Raw genomic sequence first — 20287 nt, forward strand, 5'->3', positions numbered from 1 at the left:
AATAACTCAATCCGACCAATTTTTTTTCAAGCAAAAATAATACGGATAATTTTTCAAAAAAAATATAAAAATAATTCCGTATTATTTTTGCTGAAAAAAAAAAATTCGGGTCGGATTGAGTTATTTTAGTGAGTAAAAAATTATTTGAGGGTAAAATAATTTAAGGCTATAAATTTAAGTCACGTGGCAACGCTGTAATAAGAAGAATAATCGTTTTAAAGATAATCAAGCAGATATAATTGGCAAAGATAACGGAAGTTGATATATTTTTCAAAATTCAGGAATAATTTTGGCCCTTTTCCGTTTTAAAGATGCCCCCCATCAGTTTTCAACCTTTTAGGCCTCGGTATGTGCTTTAATGAAGGCACCAGCTAATTTTGTGAATGCCCCTATACAGTTTTGAGACAAAAGTACAGTTTAACGCCGAATTTGTGAGGGTTTCGCCCAACTTTTTAACCAGTACTGATTCCACTTCATGCTGAGTGAGGTCGTTCCCTTTGATCCCAATTGTGTAGGCCATGACACGTCCCCAGATCCGTGGTTTTATCATAATTAATATTTTTTGTGTTTCAATTTAAGTGTCTTATTTTTTTTTTTGATCGGTTTTAAAAAAAGTTTATTTTTTATATTTAGTAAGTTGACAATTCAAACATATTCACGACAAGTTTAAAACCATAAGATTCAACAAATATTTTAATACATTACACGCATATTTAATTTAGAACTATAAGATTTAAAAATCTCTTTTTTAATCCTCAAACTTTGTAACAGTCAAATTAAGACACTTAAATTGAGACAGCGGAGTTCTTCCGATGTCACAATTTATATGACATAACTTGAATTTTAAAATTAAGTTTCTTAATTTTGACCGTGAATTTAGATATATAATCTAGATTTTTAAAATAAAATTTACATTCTCCCGAAATTCGAAAAGCGCTAGTAGAAGGAGACTAAATTTTATTATGGTATTGTAAGGAAAATAGGAAAAGAAAATCATGGAATGGACTAAAGAAAGCGAGGCATGCGCATGGCGCGCAGTGGACAGTTGAAATCATCATTCTAAAATTGGGTTTGATCTTGAATGCATTATTAATCAAAACCAACCCCCCAAATGACAAAAGAAAGTGATTGATGTTATGCATAGTATTTGAGTGACAGCCATGAAATATCGCACTTTGGTCCCCATTTGCTTCATTTTCGTTAATATCCCTTAAAACACTAATCTCACTTCCTACCATCTTTCCTTCTTTCTCTTCCTATTTTCTTGAAACCATTTGATTTCAAGATTATGCAAGCCTGGGAATCATGTATTTGATTGGTCAGCTAGTATTGGGTATAGTGTTTTAGTTGTTAGAATGAGAGATATTGGTTTGGTTCAAATGCAGGGTGGTATGATGTTCGCCAGGCTTGATGATTCCCCCATGTTCCGTCAGCAGGTAAAACAAAATCATGTCTTTAAACTTTTAGCATTTTATCTTTGGTGGTGATGATTTAGTGTGCACGTAATAGTTGATAAGAAGTAACTTTATTTCTGCTCAATGAATTCATGATCCAGAAATCCATGAATTTTGGTTGAACCTTTCCCTTTGTTTAAGGTTTACAATATGATGTAGATGAAGGATGATGAGTAATCACCCTTTGAGTACTCTTATTTTATTACTCCGTCAAAATTTACGTGACACTCTTTTCTTTTTAATCAGTCCAAAAAAGAATGACACTTTTATATATTTAGTAACAATTTAACTTTAAACTTCTCATTATAGATAGTCACACAGATATCTATGACTTATTTTGGACCACACATTTTAAAAGTCTTCCTTTTTATCCTTAAATTCCGTGCCTATTCAAACACCTTCACGAAAAGTAGTAGAAACTTTGACTTTTTGAGGTTTATAGTTGTCAATATTAAAACAAATAGTTTCCGTTTTAAATAATGCACACTTCTCTATTTCCTTTTTTTCTTTTTTTTAAACTGTTTAAGAGTTGAGGTATAATATGTTGAGAAAGTTAATGTACTTATGAATTGGACACTGTAACGTGACGTTTTTTTTTCTGTAAATATCTATGAGCATTCAGTGGATGCTAATCAGATAAAATTGATTTACCTTTTCAAAAAATGATGCACGTCGACACTCTGGGTGTGTTCTGTATGAAGGAACATGTTTTCCGGAAAATAAGTGATTTTCTTACTTATTTTCTTGTATTCGGTACGTAAGCAAAAAATATTATTTTAAAAGCATTTATATATAATCTAGACAAATACTATGGGGGTGAGACTGAGGGTAGGGGTGTGGGGTGGTGGAGATGAGGGTTATGGGGTGAGGTGTGTTGGAGGGTGGGGACTGGGGAGGACCCAGTCAATGTGGGATGTCACTTGTGGAACTTGTTTTCCCTACTTCCACTAGGGAAGTCATTTTCCTCATTTTTAAGTAACTTGTTTTCCTAGCGGAAATGTTTTCCAAAAATTTTGACCAACCAAACATGGAATTATTAGAAAACACTGTATCGATAACCTTGTCTTTGTTGGAGTGCAATTGCTGACACTGGTTTGCCTGGTGTGATATAAGAGGTTATCACAATTAAGGTGTTTTGGAGAAGGAACCAAGGATTTATTGTGTATAGAACAAGAGGTTTGCCAGGATGATCTTCCCATTAATGGAGACTTTTTCCATATAACCGAGAAATAGGGCCAGTGGCACACTTGTTTTCCTTGTTACCAGCATGGAAACATGTTGCCCAAGATTCAAATGCAACGTATTATGCTTATACAGTCTACGGTTAGATGCTAAGTGGGTGTACTTTGTCCAGTGTGAATGATTTTCTAGATGCACTTGACACTAATTTGGCAATACTTAATTAACACAGAACTAATAACAGCTATTTCTCATGAATCGTGTTAAGCATATAAATTAACATTCTCTTCAATAGAAACTTACGCATACACGGGATAGATTGGATTGGTATGTGAAGAACAGAATGCAAGCACCTTTGCGTAAAATGAGCATATGAAAGTAATAGTAGCAGTTTGATGTGTCTGCTGCAGCAGAAATTTGCAAGCCTTTTCCATGGTGTGTTTTAGTTTCATATGGATATTTGTAGTCACAAGAAATAGTCTAATCTTTTCTTACTTTTCTCTGACCACAAGTGTGTATCCTTAAGTTTTGTACTTGGTGTAACAGATTCAAGCTTATGAGGAAGATGCCGAAACGTTGAGGGATAAATGTCTAAAGTTCTATAAAGGATGCAGAAAGTACACGTAAGTCTCTTCATCTTGCTCTATCAACTTGTTTTCATATTTATGTTGCATGGAACGCTTCATTATTAAGTGGTTCTATGTAAAAAGGTATCAACAGAGAAGAGAGAGCAAAGATTGGAAGAGAGGAGGGCCTGTATGAATTAAAACAAGAAACTAATAACAAAGCTCTAGCAACAAAAAATATTTTAACTATTTTGCACATAAGAAACACAACTCTAGTGAAGATATATCAGTTCATACATCATCTTCTAACAGACAGAAAACAACTGCGTAAAGCCTAACCATCCTTATTTTATCATAGCCCCAAAGTTATAGTCATATCTGGTTATACTCCCTCTATCCCATATTATATGGCACAAATACTAGGAGTGTCAAACAATTTTTTCATTAACTATGATTTTTAAAACATTTTGACTCTATGAATCTGTGATTTACTGTACTTTTACGTAGTTTCTGGGTTTCTGTTCACATTTACACTGAAAATTAGACGTTTTGATCTTAGTAATCCATACCCAACAATTCCTTTAGGGGGATAGGAAGATGTGTTTCACCAATTTTTCATGAAATATTTCCCTTGGCATAGCACCTTGCAAGAATGTATAATCAGTCACATTGTGCTCAATCAACGTGTACAAAAGTTCAGACAGAGTCTTATATTAGTGCATTTATGGCTTTCTGCCGAGAGTACATCCTTAATCTGTAGGTTTTAAGATAACATACACCATGAGGGACTACATTAAAATAAAAAAGAAAGGGAAGGATTTTCCATGTCCTAACATGACCGGAATGGGGGTTCTTCCGAGTGGTTGTGATTAGGGTATTGATGAGGAGAATAAATAAGTCAATTATGTAGTTAAAGAAAATGGATAGTCGTGGAAGTGCAACAGAGAAGATTTGATCCCCAAGCAGAAAAGAAAGTTGCACCATTATGTGATATGATTAATGCAATTAGTTATACTATCTCCTTTTCAAGGATGTTGCCAAACATCAAAGTTTGAAGTTGATGTTTTAGTAAGATTTTATCCCAGAAATAATCCTTAACTCTTTCACAAGTATAGTGTTGCTTGTAAGATTGATTCATTCTTTTTTTCCAATTTATAGAGAAGGGCTTGGGGAAGCATATGATAAAGACATAGCTTTTGCCAGTTCTCTTGAAACCTTTGGAGGAGCGCATGGTGATTCTGTTGCTGTTTCATTTGGAGGTTCTGTTTTCCCTTTATTTTTTCTGACATCTTATCATATAATTGATCTGTTCTTCTGAAGACATTCAGGGGAAGTCATCATTAAACACAAAAAACAAAAACACGGGCATCATGAGAAACTTTAATCTTATACTTATAGAGCTTGCACCTTGCAGTTGTGGAGACATCATTACAAGCATCATCTAGAGGACACTTCTTTTTTTTTTTTTTTTTTTTTTTTTTTTTTTTTTTTGAGAAACTGGTACTGAAATCTAGAGGACACTTATGACCAACAAAAAACAGCATTTCTCATGAGAAGTATTTTTCTAGTACCTGGGACTACTTTTCCGCAAAAAGTTTATAGGGATTTTCGAAGTCTGAGTCATGAATTTCTGTTACCACTAATTTTTCTTAATCAAGTTCTAGTGTCTCTGTTATTGGCTAAAAGTTAAAAGGTGAATGGGACATACTTGCATCTTCTGCTATCCTTATCAAGCTCAATTTACTTGTTTACAAATATAGTATTCATTTCCCCCAGAAAGCTGTACTTCTACCTAACAAAAAAAATCTAGTGTCAAGTTCCTCAGCCAATTAATATTGATACACGTGATTTGCATACTTAGGCCCTGATATGGTAAAATTTGCTATCGCTCTGAGAGAAATTGGAACATTCAAAGAAGTTCTTCGGTCACAGGTAGCAGTTGCCTCCCTATATTATCTGTAGTTCAGCTATTATGCTACTTATCGAAATGTTAGAGGTGGTTTAAAGTCTTCTGTTCTGCATGGTCATGTTTGTTTCCCATATTTCTATGCATACATTTTTGGTAAATGTGCTGCATTACTTAAAGTGTTTTAACTTTTTTATCCATCGAACTTTGGAAGTGTATTTATCTATTCTAAGAATTCTGAGGTCTAGCTGATATTTTCTTGTGACATGGTCTAAGTTATTGCATGACTTGACAAGAGGGGATTGCTCAGATGGTAAGCACCCTCCACTTCCAACCCGAAGGTTGCGAGTTCGAGTCACCAAGGGAGCAAAAAGGGGGATCTCCTGGGGGAGGGGTAATATATATATATATATATATATATATATATATATATATATATATATATATATATATATATATATATATATAGTGTGACTTCTGAAATATCTGCTTGGGATCTTCTACTGACATCGTCAGCTTATTTTCTTAGGTAGAGCAAATATTAAATGATCGACTACTACATATGGCTAGCATTGATCATCAAGTAAAGGTACCACTCATAACTTCTGCTTCAAATCTTATATCTACAGCTAGTATGGCATTAATACGAATGTTGAGTCCATCGGAACTTTCTTTACTTTCGTTAGATATTTTTGGTTGAGGGCTTGCTTGTTTTAGATCATTTTACCTGATTTAATCAGAAAATACATATAATGTTTTAAAAAAGGATTTTAATGAAAACCTGAATTATCTAGAATAGAGGATGTAAAAGCCCCCATTAAAAAAAAAAAAAAAAAAAAAAAAAAGGAGTAAAAACTCAAGTTTTATTTTTCTTAAATTTGAAGGACATTATTCCATTCTCAATAACTAGCTGTCTCTCCAGAACATTTCATCTTCTTGGGTCCCTAAGGATTTTCATCAGGCTACTTTTATATTTTTGTTTCGTTTAACAAGCAACTACTCTAGATAGACAAATCATTTCCATTTTTCAGAGCTATTGCATACTTTTTCTTGGTTAATAGATTTCTTTATTTACTGAATGGGGCATAGTGGCTTAAAAATGATTTAGGGAAGGGCATTTCGAAGTGGAAATAAATTATCAGTGGGTTGAATTGAACCCATTTGATCCACCTATAACATTCAATGGGTTAGTTTTTTATATATTTCTTACTCAACCTATATTTTACCATTCCAATCTGATCATAAATACCCCAATTTTCCCATATCATCCATATACATTTCTTTTTGCTTTTCTCCCACGCTTACCTTGCACGATTCATATATACATGCATCTTTTGCTTGATGTTGCATGAATTTCCAAAACTTTCAGGAAGCTCGGAAGCGTTTTGACAAAGCTGATGTAACTTATGATCAGGTGGTTATAACATCCCTTAAGTCACATTGTATATCTGTCTTGTGGTTGACTTGCATGTTTTTGTGATAATAGCTCATTCAATTTGGCAAATCCAAAAACTTATAACGGAGTGACTTCCAATTGAAACTAAATGTAATTGTTGCCTAATTTGATACGTTTTCGTTCCCTTTGAAATGGTGGACTTAACTAGCAATCCAAATTACCATTGCTAAAAGGATAGCGGATGCAGAGCGATAGAGTTGGTTTTGCTGTTTGTTGGAAAAGATTTCCTTTTTTACATTGTCAAACATTGAAAGATTATGATCCAGTAAAATTATCCTTTCATAATGGAGATTTTCAAGAAAATGGATCTTTGCATATTTACCAGGCTTATGATCAGGTGGTTATAACATCCCTTAAGTCACATTGTATATCTGTCTTGTGGTTGACTTGCATGTTTTTGTGATAATAACTCATTCAATTTGGCAAATCCAAAATCTTATAACGGAGTGACTTCCAATTGAAACTAAATGTAATTGTTGCCTAATTTTATACATTTTCTTTCCCTTTGAAATGGCGGACTTAACTAGCAATCCAAAATACCATTGCTTAAAGGATAGCGGATGCAGAGTGATAGAGTTGGTTTTGCTGTTTGTTGGAAAAGATTTCCTTTTTTACATTGTCAAACATTGAAAGATTTTGATCCAGTAAACTTATCCTTTCATAATGGAGATTTTCAAGAAAATGGATCTTTGCATATTTACTTTCTGCAATGATGTTCAAGATCCTAATATGCTTGGTTACACGATCCAGCACAAAAGGATGGCTTTTCCACTTCTTGCTCCCAAGTCTAAACATTAGGAAATATCTTGACATTTGTTTGATTTATAGCAAATGAAAATCACCCTGTACTGTATGAAAATTGCCTTTGTTCAGGTCCGAGAGAAGTTCCTATCGTTGAGGAAAAATACTAGGACGGATATAACTTTTGCCATTGAGGAGGTACCCAAATATTTGTTCTTAAAATTGAAGATCAGTTTCCCTATTTATGTTATTGATTGATCAGGTAGTTTTATGGGTAGAAATTCGTTGTCAAATTCTAATTCGGTGTAGAGCTGTTCCAGGAACTTTATTATGCAAGGTCAGCTTTTGAGCATACCCGCTTTAATCTGGTAAACTAAGTTAATTTGGAATCATTCAATTCCCTTCTTTGGGAGTCAGTAACTAAATAGTGATTCAGTGACAAATAGCAATGATCTAATATTTGCAATACGTCAACATAAGAGCAGGTTGCAGCTCTTTCTTCTGTTGAGGCCAAAAAGAAGTATGAATTCTTGGAATCTGTTAGCTTGACAATGGATGCTCATCTTCAGTATTTCAAACAGGTCATGTTCTGTTTTCTTTTGAGTGGTAAACAGGTCTTGAAATGACGAAATATAAGAGTTATTCATATTATGGAGTGCATCATGGCTGAATATGAGATACTACGTCATGTACAGGGTTATGAACTGTTGCATCAGTTGGAGCCTTATGTCAATCAGGTTATTATTCTACTTGTGATATAATATTTCTGTACTCTCCTTTTTCCATGAAGGCATTCCACCTTTTTAGATTGGAAGGGGCGGTAACAGGTGCATTTTCATTGAAGTAAATTGTTGTGTTCAGTTTCATGAAATCACGAGTGACTTATAGATCTCCCTCAAAATGTTTATATAATATATGTTCTTCAATTATCTATTAAAGACACTCATTGTGAGCTTCGATTTCCATAAAATAAACAGGTATAATAACCATGGAATACATTGCGCACATGCATATTGATATTCATATTAGACCACAAGAAAAACAAACTAAATTACAAATTTTGTTGTGTATTCCAGCTCTGTTATCATTACATCATGATGAGGTGAACGTGCTGCTCCTTTTCTCTTCTCTTCTGTAGACAGCATAAGAAGAGGAACTCTTTGTTTTTAGATTTATACTCTAGTAGAACTTAGACAGCACCACGTGCCAAAAACACACTCGCAAGGATTTGGAGAAAATTTTGAACTGATAAAGCCAAATTGATCAAACCATTTCCTCCATTGGCTTTCCTCTATTTGTTAGTGCATGGGATCTCATGTGGTCTTGGAGAGGTTTGAGGGGTTAATATATTTCATTTTAGTTTTGAGCCTAGGGATGTCATTATTTTCTCTCGACGAAATTAAGAAGATGTAAAAACAACTTCTTTGATTCTTTAAACTAGTAACCAGGGTCAACACCATACACTGAAATCGCACGCGCTGATCTTTGTTAAATTGATTTTGCAACCGCATAACTGCCTTAAAGGGTTGGAGAGATTGTAGATAGTTGACATCAGCGTAGTTGAGACAATTCAGGAAAGAAGCATCTTTAAATCCTCCTTTTGTAAAAAAAAAAAAAAGGCTAAGATCTAAGTTTCGACATACTGGTGTGTTAAGCCTCACTCTAGTTTGCAATCTGTATTTTCAGTTATTTTGGGCGGACTTTTGTGCCATTGCTCATCAAGCCGTATTCATAAAAGGAATATATCAACAAAAGATCTTCTAAATCTTGAGATGGAAATTGCTATACATTCTCTTCTATTTGATTACTTGTTCTATTCTAAATTACTAAGAAAAATTCCGAACTTTGCATTCTAATGTAGTGCCTGTCCATCAGACTTTGATTTTTGGGTTGTGTTTGAAGTGTTGAAGGGGTAAACCAAAAACTGGTAAGTTGGGGAACTTTCTCAGTTATTAGAGTCGCGGGGATGGCTAACTGGATGACTATATACTCCATTGTCAGTCCCAAGATTGCTAGATATGCAGTGGAGCAGTTTTGACTTCTTAATCATCAAGAGCTAACGTGATTATTAAAATTTTCAGTTTTTCTCTGTTTCTATGAAATATTACTTTCTTGACTGACCTGAGCTGAATGTTCTGCTGGTGAATCCTTCTTTTTCTGTGAATTTGTTACTCATAGTGAGTTTGGTAGTATACAACATAGAGCCCGTTTGGATTGGCTTGTAAGTGGTCAAACCAGCTTATAAGCTGTTTTTTGGTTTTTTTAGGTGTTTGGCAAACCAGCTTATAAGCTAAAAAAGTGCTTAGAATAAGTCCAAAAAAGTAAGTTGGGGTAAGCCAGCTTATTTTTTTTGGCTTATAAGCTGTTTTTTGGTCAAACCAACTTATAAGCCACTTTTTTTAAGCTAAGCCAAACTGGCTCATAGAGAAAGTTTACTTCAATGAGATACTGAATTCATTGTAGGTTTATGGCATCTTTCAATTACTTGTCTCTACTTTAATGGGGTTTGACGTCTGTGATATACTAGGTCTTGGCCTTTGCACAAAGGGCTAGAGAGAGTTCCACACATGAGCAGGCAGTTCTCAATGAAAAGATGCAAGAGTATAGGAGGGAAGTTGATCAAGAAAGCAGGCGGTCATTAAATGGTCCTCACAGTTCTTCAACTGCTGACATCTCACAACATTCTTCCAGAAGTTCTCAAAAAGTGATAGAGGCAGTAATGCAGTCTGCTGCAGAAGGAAAGGTACATGCTTTGAGGCCGCATCCCTACTCTCTGCTGTTTTTAAGATTCTTGTTATTTCTTCTGAAATCTCTTCTTGCTTACTATTTTTATAGCTAAGATTTCAATAGTGTAGGTAGAAACTATAAAACAAGGGTATCTGTCAAAGCGTTCCTCTAATTTAAGAGGTGACTGGAAGAGAAGATTCTTTGTTCTAGATAGCAGAGGAATGCTGTACTATTATCGAACACAAAAGAGCAGGTCCTCTGTAAGTTATCAGATAAAATGGTTTTTTTAGGCAAGTTCTTCCAGCCACTATTTATGCTTGCTCAAATGTGGATGATGCACGTTCAGGGATCTTCCAATCCACTCTCTTCACATAGAAACTCTTCCTCAGAACTGGGAGCAGCGCATCGGAGTAGTTGGCTTTCTTCTCATTATCATGGAGGTGTACATGATGAAAAACCTGTTGCACGTCGCACTGTGAACCTACTGACATCAACAATAAAAGCGGATGCAGAGCAATCAGATCTCAGATTTTGCTTCAGAATAATTTCACCAACAAAGAGTTATACTTTGCAGGTGAACTAAGCAAGAGCTGTATTGAGAGAACTTGTTCTCAACATAATATGTTGTTAACAGTTCTCAGTAAAGTTCTATCTTTTGACCATTTAGGCAGAGAGCTCAGCAGAACAAATGGACTGGATAGAAAAAATAACAGGAGTTATTACCTCGTTGCTGAGTTCCCAGACACCTGAAAGGGTAAAATATTAACATTGATATTGTTACTCCAGTTCCGATTTTTGTTGCTTCCTAATGATACTGGTTCATGTTGTCAGCATTTCTCTTTGAGTCCCACTACCAAAAGTAGGTCTATAGGAAGTCCGACCAGTCATGATCAAAGAACAATTGAAGAGTGCACATCTGGGAGGGATTTCATTGCAAGGAGTTCCATACGCCAATCCAAAAGTGCATCAAACCTCACCATCATGAAAATAGAGAAACAAACTGATGCACTGAAGAGGATACCTGGGAATGATAAATGTGCCGATTGTGGTGCTCCTGAACCAGACTGGGCTTCTTTGAATCTTGGTATTCTTATATGCATTGAATGTTCTGGCATTCACCGTAACCTTGGTGTACATGTATCAAAGGCAAGTCAAGGTTTCTGCTTTTCTCAACCAAGCTTCTTACTTTGTAATAATTTTTCTCTACTCTGTTTTTTGTTAGGGGCAGAACAGCTTACTAAATTTCTCCCTAGTAAAAGGCCCTGCCTTCATGTTAAACCACACATGTTTTCTGATATTCATTATCAGATTATGTGTTTGTGTAGTGTTTCTATTCTATAAAAATAGGAAAAAAATTCAAGAGTATATGTGGGGAATATAGCCAAGCTAGAAAATCCGATGTTTATTCTGGAAGTATCTAGATAACTCAGGTGATGAGAAGACAAAGGATTCTTTGTGGAATACATAGTGTAAGTCATATACCTGGTAACTAATTAGAACCACTTGCATGCCTAAGACATGACAATATATCAATCAATTAACTAAACCTCAATCCAAAACTAGTTGGGGGCTATATGAATCCTTAATACTATTCCACCCCATTCTGAGCCCATCTCATTCTAGTGGCGGTGAATAATTTGTTTATGAAGGTATTTAGGTTCTTTGAAACTAGACATTATCAACTGTAGTGCTCAAAAAACATGAATATAGTATCCTTACCTGTTTCATAAAAAACGCGAATATAGTTTCAAAATTCAAGCTTATTGAATAATTATGTGATTGTTAGTCATAGTTTCAATGCGTCTCTCTGTACTGGTTCAGCAGCTAAGTTAGTGGAGATTAGTTCAAAAGTAAGGATAAGAAAATCAGAACTTTTGCCGATATGAGAGACCTAGGTAAAAAAGACATAGCTCATCTACAACTACTCAACTTCTTGATGCCATGTTAGGAACTCCTATTGCCACTGAAACTTTGAACTACCTAGATAGCCTAAAGGATAGGAGAGTGAGAGGGGGGAGATGGCTAAGATACTATACTTTTTATAATTGTATTCGATCTCATTATTTTTAAACTTATGGAAGGGGTTGTCCACTTGATCATTCCCAGGTTAATAGTCATTGTTCTACTGTTTCCTAGTTTAAAATATATGAGTTTTTGTATATATTGTTTCTTATTCTATTCCCCAAAAATAATGTTTAGACCAGTTGTCCTTAGCATCAAAATAAATCCAGATTTACATGGCCTTTAATTTTAATATAAATGATGATTATTGAAAATATTGAGACAGATAATTGGAAGTGGAAAGTAAGAGCTTAGTTATATTCTGTTATTTTGGAGTATCCAAAGGAAAAACCCTAAAGAAAATTGGATGGAGAAGTCCTTTGCCCATTTCCCTGATCTAGTTGGATGGATAATACTTACACTGCTTTATTATGCACTGGACTTGCTTAGAACGTCGCAATTTATAGAGCATTTACAGATGATTACGCAAAAGTTGAAATATTTCTTACAGCTGAACTGCTACTTTGAAATTAGGTAAGATCCTTGGCACTTGATGTTAAAGTATGGGAGCCTTCAGTCATAACCCTATTCCAGGCACTTGGAAATGTGTTTGTGAATTCTATTTGGGAGGGTTTGTTGCATCCAAGAAGAACTTTTCAGGCAGATGAAATACCAATGCGGTAACTTCGAAAATTCCGTACGATTTGATTTATTTCCATTGGTTTTCTTTATTGAAAACTATCAACTGGTTGCTCTAGGTTTTTGGAGTCCCATAAACACAAACAGTTCTTTTGCAAACCCAGTGACGATGACCATATTTCAGTGAAGGAGAAGTTTATCCATGCAAAGGTACCACTACAAATAGTTAACATGTTCTCTAAGCCGCTTCTGTCTTTTTGGAACAGCTTCACATCTTAAATATTACTTCCTCCATTCCAGTTTACGTGGCAATATTCCTTTCTAGACCGTTCCAAAAAGAATGTCAGCTTTCTAGATTTGGAAACATTTAACCTGAATTTCCCATTTTATCCCTAATGAGAGGCTTTTATAGCCACACAAATGTCGTGGAATGCTTACCACAAGTTTCAAAAGTCTTATAGCCACGCAAATGTTATGGAATGTTTTTTACCACATTTTTCAAAAGTCTTCATTTCTTTCTTGAACTCTGTGTTATTCAAACTTTGCCTCATATAAATTAAAATGGAGGGAGTATTTGTTTTCCTCTATAGTCGATACTTTTAGCTTATCCCTCCGGTTCAATCATTTGATTAACCCTTAATGTCAGCAGATTGGTGGATTTTGCACATTATGCCCCTCCTGTCGACTCACTAATTATGTAGGCATTTTATCATGCTTATTATCTCCCACTTCTACATCATACTCATGAGCCTTCTCCTATAGGGCTGCTGCACCTGATTAGTGGACTGCCACTGCACATTATGCCCATGTGGGCAACCTAATATTAGCATAGGCTTATCTGGGACTTAATTCTCTCCTACTTAAAGTTCATAGCATAGCGTGTGGAACCATCTATGGTATGGCTGCTATAATTTGCAGCATCTGTTTGGCTGCTCCAGGTGCGATAACTGAAGAACTTTCCCAGCCTTTGATACCGCTGGGCAGGGAGTATTTCGTCTGGCCTGCTAACTTAGATCCTCTAGTGAAGTGCTACAACCATTTTAGGCGATTAATGGCCTTGCATATTCTTATGATCTTACACAATTGCAGATTTCCATACTTTCTAGTGCCATGAAGCAACAACAAGAACTATGCCTCAGTCCCAAGCAAGCCATGGTCGGCTTTATTACGAATCCCCACTTCATTTAAGCTCGTTCCATATCATCATCATACAAATAAAATAAAAGTGAAAAATAACTTATATATATAAACTGATAATAATAATAATAATAATAATAATAATGATAATAATAATAATAATAATAATAATAATAATAATAATTATTATTATTATTATTATTATTATTATATTAGAAGCTCTCTAACAAGTCTAAAACTTATTCTCAGCTAGTACATATCACCTATATGGATCTTTTTCTTACATTATGCCTGTCTTTAGCTAAGTCTGCATTGGTTATACGAAGGATTTGTAGGTCTTTCAAGACAACTTTCTTTCATGTGATTTAAGTCTACGCTGTCCCCTTTTAACACCTTCACTTACCATAGTTTAACACCTATGGAGCGATGCATCTATAGGACATGTACAAACCATCTCAAGCGACTAAGGTCATTTTTAATCTTATCTAATCTTGTACGACTGCTTATCCATCTTAGCATCTGCATCCCCGCAACACTCATCTTGTGGATATGTTGGACTTTAGCAGCCCAACATTCAGTACCATATAACATTGTCGGTCTTATAGTTGTTCTATAGAACTCACCTCAGTTTGGTATCCTTCTATCACATAGCACCCGGTAGCACTTCTCCATTTCAACCATCTGATTTTAATCTTATGAGTATCATCTTCATCTATCATTCCATTCTCGTAAAACAAGCCTAGATATCTACATAGTTTCCATTTTGGCACCGCAATCGCGTGCAGTCTTACCTTGACTTCTCTCTTCTCACACTGACTAAACCTCCAACGCATGTATTCAGTCTTACTTCTACTATCCTAAAACCCTTTTCTAAGGTACTTCTCCGTAGTTCACACTTTCCCTCGCTACTTCATTAATTAACACAGGATTATCAGCAAATAACATACATCACAGGACCTCATCTTGCATTGTGTTGGTTAGCTCGTCCATAACTAGGGCAAACAAGTAGAGGCTCAACGTTGATCCCCGGTGTAAACCCACCGTTATTGAAAACTCCTATGTATCACCTACTATTGTTTTCACACTAGTGGTGGCTCCTTCATACCTGTCCTCTATGGCATTTATATATATAATATGAATTCCTTTTTTCCTCCATCACCCACGAAGAACCTTTGTGGTACTCTACATATGCTTTCTTTAGGTCAATAAACACCATGTGTAGATCTTTCTTCCTTTCGCGATAGATTTTTGTCAATCTTTTAGCAAGAATATATCCTCCGTTATAAATCTACTTGGCGTAGATCCAATATGGTTCCCTTTTACTCTTGTCGTGTTCCTAAGTCTACGCTCTATCACTCTTTCCCAGAGTTTCATTGTATGACTCATGAGTTTAATGTCACGGTAATTCCCACTACTTGAATATCTCCTTTGTTCTTATTAATCGGAATTAGGGTTGCTCTTCCTCCACTCATCGGGCATCCTTACGTCGTAGTATAGCATTGAATAGCTTGCGAGTCATTCTACTCTGACCTCTCCAAGACACTTCCAAACCTCTATAATATACTATCTGGACCACAAGCTTTTCTAATCCTCATAGTTTTCATGGCATCTTTTACCTCTGTCGACCTAATTCTACTAGTGCAGCTAAAGTTTATATTGTTTACAGATGTGTGGAGGTCTAAAATGTTATTCTCTTGGTTCTAGGTGAACAATTGATCAAATAGTCTCTCCATCTCTCCTTGATCTCGTTATCTTCTGTCAACACTTAATGAGAATCATCTTTAATACATTTCACCTGGTTTAACTCCTCACCCTGATCAAATAGTCTCTCCATCTCTCCTTGATCTCGTTATCTTCTGTCAACCCTTAATGAGAATCATCTTTAATACACTTCACCTCGTTTAACTCCTCACCCTTCTTCTTCGCTTGCTAAGTCTTCTTATGGCTGCAGTATGCAGAAAAAAGTTTTGTTCACAAAGTGGCAGACAGTAGGCACCTGCTTTCTGTGGCACATCAGTTGTGGGAAGGTGTCCGTAAAAATGACAAGAAAACTGTATACCGTCTCATTGTTGTCTATCAAGCAGATGTTAATGCAGGTTACGGGCAAGCATCGCTTGGTACGTCTTTCGTTAGTGAATTATAGAGATTGCATTGACATGCAAACCCTGATTATAACTTCGATTTCTTAGGCAGTGATTGTTCAAGTTCTTTGAATCCACAAAGTGGAAGTGAAGATCGTTCCTCTGATGAATTTCTTGATGGCTGTTCCCTGCTTCACCTAGCCTGCCAAACTGCTGATATTGGCATGGTGGAGCTGCTTCTGCAGCATGGTGCTAACATAAATGCTTGTGATTCGCGTGGTCAGATCCCGCTGCATCATAGTTTTTTAAGAGGAAGAACCGAAATTGCCAAACTATTACTTTCAAGGTAATCCTCTGATTCGAAGACCAGTGCTAGTCCTTCCTTTCTTATTTGTATATTCAGTTTGATAATAAAATTTCTGCAGTAAGGCTGATGTCTAGGCATGTGCATTTGCATAAAAGTTTCTAAGGAGTTTCACAATATAGGTTAACATGTCCTACATATTTATATTGTTAAAACCATAAGGGAGGTCCACAGCTATTGTGCTTACGTTCAGAAAATGTGATTCCAAGCACAAAGAAGAGGTACTTTTACTGGGTAATGCCACATATCTTATTGGTCGTAGTAATTCTTATCTCAAGTTCAGTTCAGGAACTCTGTAACCCTCTAACAAAGTTACCATGAAGTCATGAACTAGTTACAAAGTGTCAAATTTTAATTCAGCTGAAGCAATCATGTGAAGTTCCCATGTTGAAACATGTGCCTCTGTTAAAATTGAGTGGTATTCTCTTTAGTTATTTCTAAATGTTGATGAGTTATTCAGTTACATTCAGATATTCTATGCACAGTTCGGGGGGGTTAACATGGATAAAGTAGTTGGGCTTAACCTGTATGAGGTTGGTTTTGACCTTCAGAACCCAAATACCAGAATCTTTGTGGACTATCAAAATCACCTCCTCCTGGTTTGGATCTCTGCATGTTTTCACCTTTCGATACTAAAACAGGTCTTAATAACAACGGAAAATGGTCAGATTTGGCCTTGTACTTTCACCAAATAAGTTATATTTGCCCTTCGTTATACTTTATTGATATATTTTCCCTTGTCATCCAACTTTAGGGTCATGTTTACCCTTGCCATTAACTTTAGAGCCGTATTTACCCCTCATCAATTAAATCTAATGTCCACATATAAATTTTCCTTTGTCACACCTACGTGGGCACATTGTTTTCAATTAAATCTGCTATTACGATCAATATTTCGTAGTTAACACTTAGCATACGATACAATCTCTAGTAAAAGCTCATGATTAGAGAGAGTACATATTTATTCATATGATCATAGCCATTGCCTGGACTAGCAGCAGTGAAGATAATAACATCATTAGAAGTGTATAAAGAGATTTATATTGAAGGGACTTCATCCAGTAACCTCAAGGAATGGCTTACAACATAGTTCTAACTTCATGTGAAAAACACAATCAGACTACGCATTTTGCAATTACTAGAGGTGCTATTCTATACAAAATTAGCTATAAACTTCTAGCAATTTCTTGACAAGTAGAAGCAAACACACTAGTAATATGGATGCCTCTTTTCATAAAGTGGTAGTGTTGTTCCTTAAAAGTTTAAAGTGTCAAGACTCTTTATCATTTTTAAAATTGGTAAAATTTATTACTGAAGTCAAACCAAGACTGTCCAGTGAAACAACAAAGGTATATTAGTGAGTATATGTACATCAATTTCAACTGTTACTCCAACCAACAAATTGTGACTTGTGAGAGAAACAAGTAATTCAACTTAGAGAAAACCAGTAATGTTAATAATTGAAAATAAACTATGACCCAAACATTTGAGGTGGGAGGTACTCAGTTAAGAGTTGGGATCTAAACCGGAATGATTCCGGCCCCACGTGGAAAAGACTGTGTAAACAAGCATTCAAACAACGACTGCCCCTCAATACAAACTAATTGGAGTCGGCTATACGAATCCTTGATCCACTCCGCTCCATTTGCGCATGTTCCATTCCACTATCCAATATATGTATTTTAGGCCAAATTGGGGATTCTCTAAAACTAGACTTCTCCACATCTCACATATATACTTGCACTGTTATATAATCTCTAAGCCAACTTAAAAGACTCGTGTGGAATACCAGGTTAATCTAAGTGTGTCAATAAGGATTAACCTTGTTCCAAATTAGTTGGTATCGCCTATACAATACTTGCTTCCATTGTTTCTGCTCTTTCTAAGTCCTCATTGCTTTCGAGAAACTTCAAGGTCTTTTGTGACAATTTCCTCCTCCTAATATTAGATCTACATCAGCTTCTTTTAACACCTTCAATCATTATGGTGTCACACCTACATACTAATGCATTTGGAGGTCTGTCACACCTTCTTTCGTTTTTTCATCTATATTTGTTGCTTGTACCTTCTGTCATATGTGACCATTCCTAGTCTTGTCTAAACTTGTATGACCACACGTCTACGTTAACATTGATCGTCTCATAACTGTTTTACAGAATTTACCTTTCACAGCATAAAACAAAAGAATTATTATTGATGTTCATGTTTTATGATATCTAGTCTTGGGAGAGGTGATTAGGTTGGATATGGCGCAGCTTCAACTTATCGAGGACATGACCCTTGATAGCAGGGTGTGGAGATCGAGTATCAGGGTAGAGGGTTAGTAGGTTGCGCACAAATTGCTTTCCTATACTAGGAGTAGTAGTATTATTGTTTTGTTTGCTTATTATTAGATCCCTAGTACTATCTGATTGTTTCTTTCACTTTGTTATCTTATTATTTTGTTGTTATTACTGCTTATTATTACTGTTTGTTATTATTCATTCTTTTTCATCTCTTCCTTTTTCTCTCCTTGAGCCGAGGGTCTATCGGAAACATCCTCTCTACCTATCATAAGATAGAGGTAAGGTTTGCGTACACTCCACCCTCCCCAGACCCCACCTGGTCGGATTTTACTGAGTTTTTGTTGTTGTTGTTGTTGTAGTTTTACAAAGGACAAAGTTTTGGGTTCAGTGTACATGTAGATGAACTGAAACTGATTCTCCAGGAATTGTATAGTATTTTTAATGGTTTTACCGCACAAATTCTCATACCAAGCTGGAACATAACAAAATATGCTCTCAAATATCAAAACTGCTTCCATGAATCTGACTAAGGACAAGAAATGGTAGTTAATTACTGTTTTACTTCGTCGGATAGCAGAACAGGAGCCGACTCAACTGACTAGTTCTAGCCCTTGACTTGCCTGGAGGATTATGATCTCTGTAAAGGCGAATGACATTCAAGTTGTATAACATGAATCAAAACGTTCTACTGCTTAGTACTCGCCCACTTTCAACTCTTCTAGTGATAGTGGCCTCAGATTTGGAGAAGAATTGACGTTTTCGAAATGATAATATAGTTAGTTCTGATATTTAAAGCATTACAGTAATGTTGGCAATTAGATAATGCCACAGAAATTGAACTGACAATTTAAATTATTTTCATAATGCTGCTGAAATTTTGTAACTTTTGGCTATGTTGCTTAACCAATATGGTTTCTTCCAAACAGGGGGGCCGATCCACAAGCTGTCGATAAGGAAGGCAAGACCCCTTTCCACCTTGTCAAGGAATCAGCCCTCGGTGATGTGGAGATTATTGCCCTCCTGAAAGTTGCAATAGGATAGCACCAGCACAAAGATCACGCTGAGGTAGACCTCTTAGTCGTTATCCCACTAAGGGTGTTTTATCTTCAAGAATGAAGTTTGGAGTTATATGGAAGTGCTAGAGCTTGTTCAATCCTTAGCTTCATTCTGTCAGAGGAAATTTTGAAATATGCAACCTTATGAAATGAAAGATCCAGAGAAGTGATGTTTTTTCTCTGCGGATCTCAAAGGTTAGGAATTATATATCAAGTAACCACATGGCTAAGCTATTTCCGCGTCATGCATTGAGCTGCTTCTGTTGTATTTCTCGTTATTAATTTTTTTCTTCTCCCTTTGGGTTCTTTTGTCATCCAAGCTCTGCAGATCTTGAAGAGGTAGCCAGTGGAGCAGTTGTACTTGTACTTTGAATTGATTGTGATGGTTTAAACAGAATAAGCTAGTATATTTAGGTGGGAGAAATTTTGGTATAGCGGCTTAGTGATAGGGCTGGAGAAATTGATGAGACATCATAGATGAGGCTCTTTGTTAGTGGTTTCAATTTTATGAAAGAATGTTTTATCAGCAATATGCAATATATAGCTTTCTTGTATTGCCAGGAGTACTCAAAATTGCTTTGCTGGTTTCACTTTCACTTTCACATTCCAAGATCAAGAGGTTGGAAAACGATAGTTTCATATTGCATTTGTACTGAAAAGTATGTGTATTGCAATAAGAGTCTTAATTTATTTTAG

The 20287-nt window shown here is 35.7% G+C and overlaps 1 protein-coding gene across 3 annotated transcripts; it reads left to right on the forward strand.

Annotated features, from left to right (window-relative positions):
* Positions 1–848: 848 nt before the first annotated feature.
* LOC132038976 (ADP-ribosylation factor GTPase-activating protein AGD3-like) lies at positions 849–20145 on the forward strand. Of its 3 annotated transcripts, XM_059429486.1 has the most exons (20): positions 860–1436; positions 3180–3256; positions 4358–4458; positions 5061–5131; positions 5635–5694; positions 6475–6519; positions 7435–7500; positions 7623–7670; positions 7788–7883; positions 7998–8039; positions 9830–10045; positions 10158–10289; positions 10376–10603; positions 10697–10783; positions 10861–11175; positions 12565–12710; positions 12789–12879; positions 15758–15923; positions 15996–16233; positions 19463–20145. In XM_059429486.1, the coding sequence occupies exons 1-20, from the start codon at positions 1356–1358 to the stop codon at positions 19575–19577; spliced, it is 2421 nt and encodes an 806-aa protein (XP_059285469.1). In that variant the 5' UTR covers positions 860–1355; the 3' UTR covers positions 19578–20145. The 3 variants fall into 3 exon arrangements, with proteins under 3 accessions (XP_059285471.1, XP_059285470.1, XP_059285469.1); XM_059429487.1 differs by lacking the exon at positions 19463–20145 and having other exon boundaries at positions 853–1436; positions 16000–16160; XM_059429488.1 differs by lacking the exons at positions 15758–15923; positions 15996–16233; positions 19463–20145 and adding an exon at positions 13759–13872 and having other exon boundaries at positions 849–1436.
* Positions 20146–20287: the final 142 nt, after the last annotated feature.

This window comes from Lycium ferocissimum, chromosome 12 (assembly GCF_029784015.1).
Source record: "Lycium ferocissimum isolate CSIRO_LF1 chromosome 12, AGI_CSIRO_Lferr_CH_V1, whole genome shotgun sequence".
Lineage (NCBI taxonomy): Eukaryota > Viridiplantae > Streptophyta > Magnoliopsida > Solanales > Solanaceae > Lycium > Lycium ferocissimum.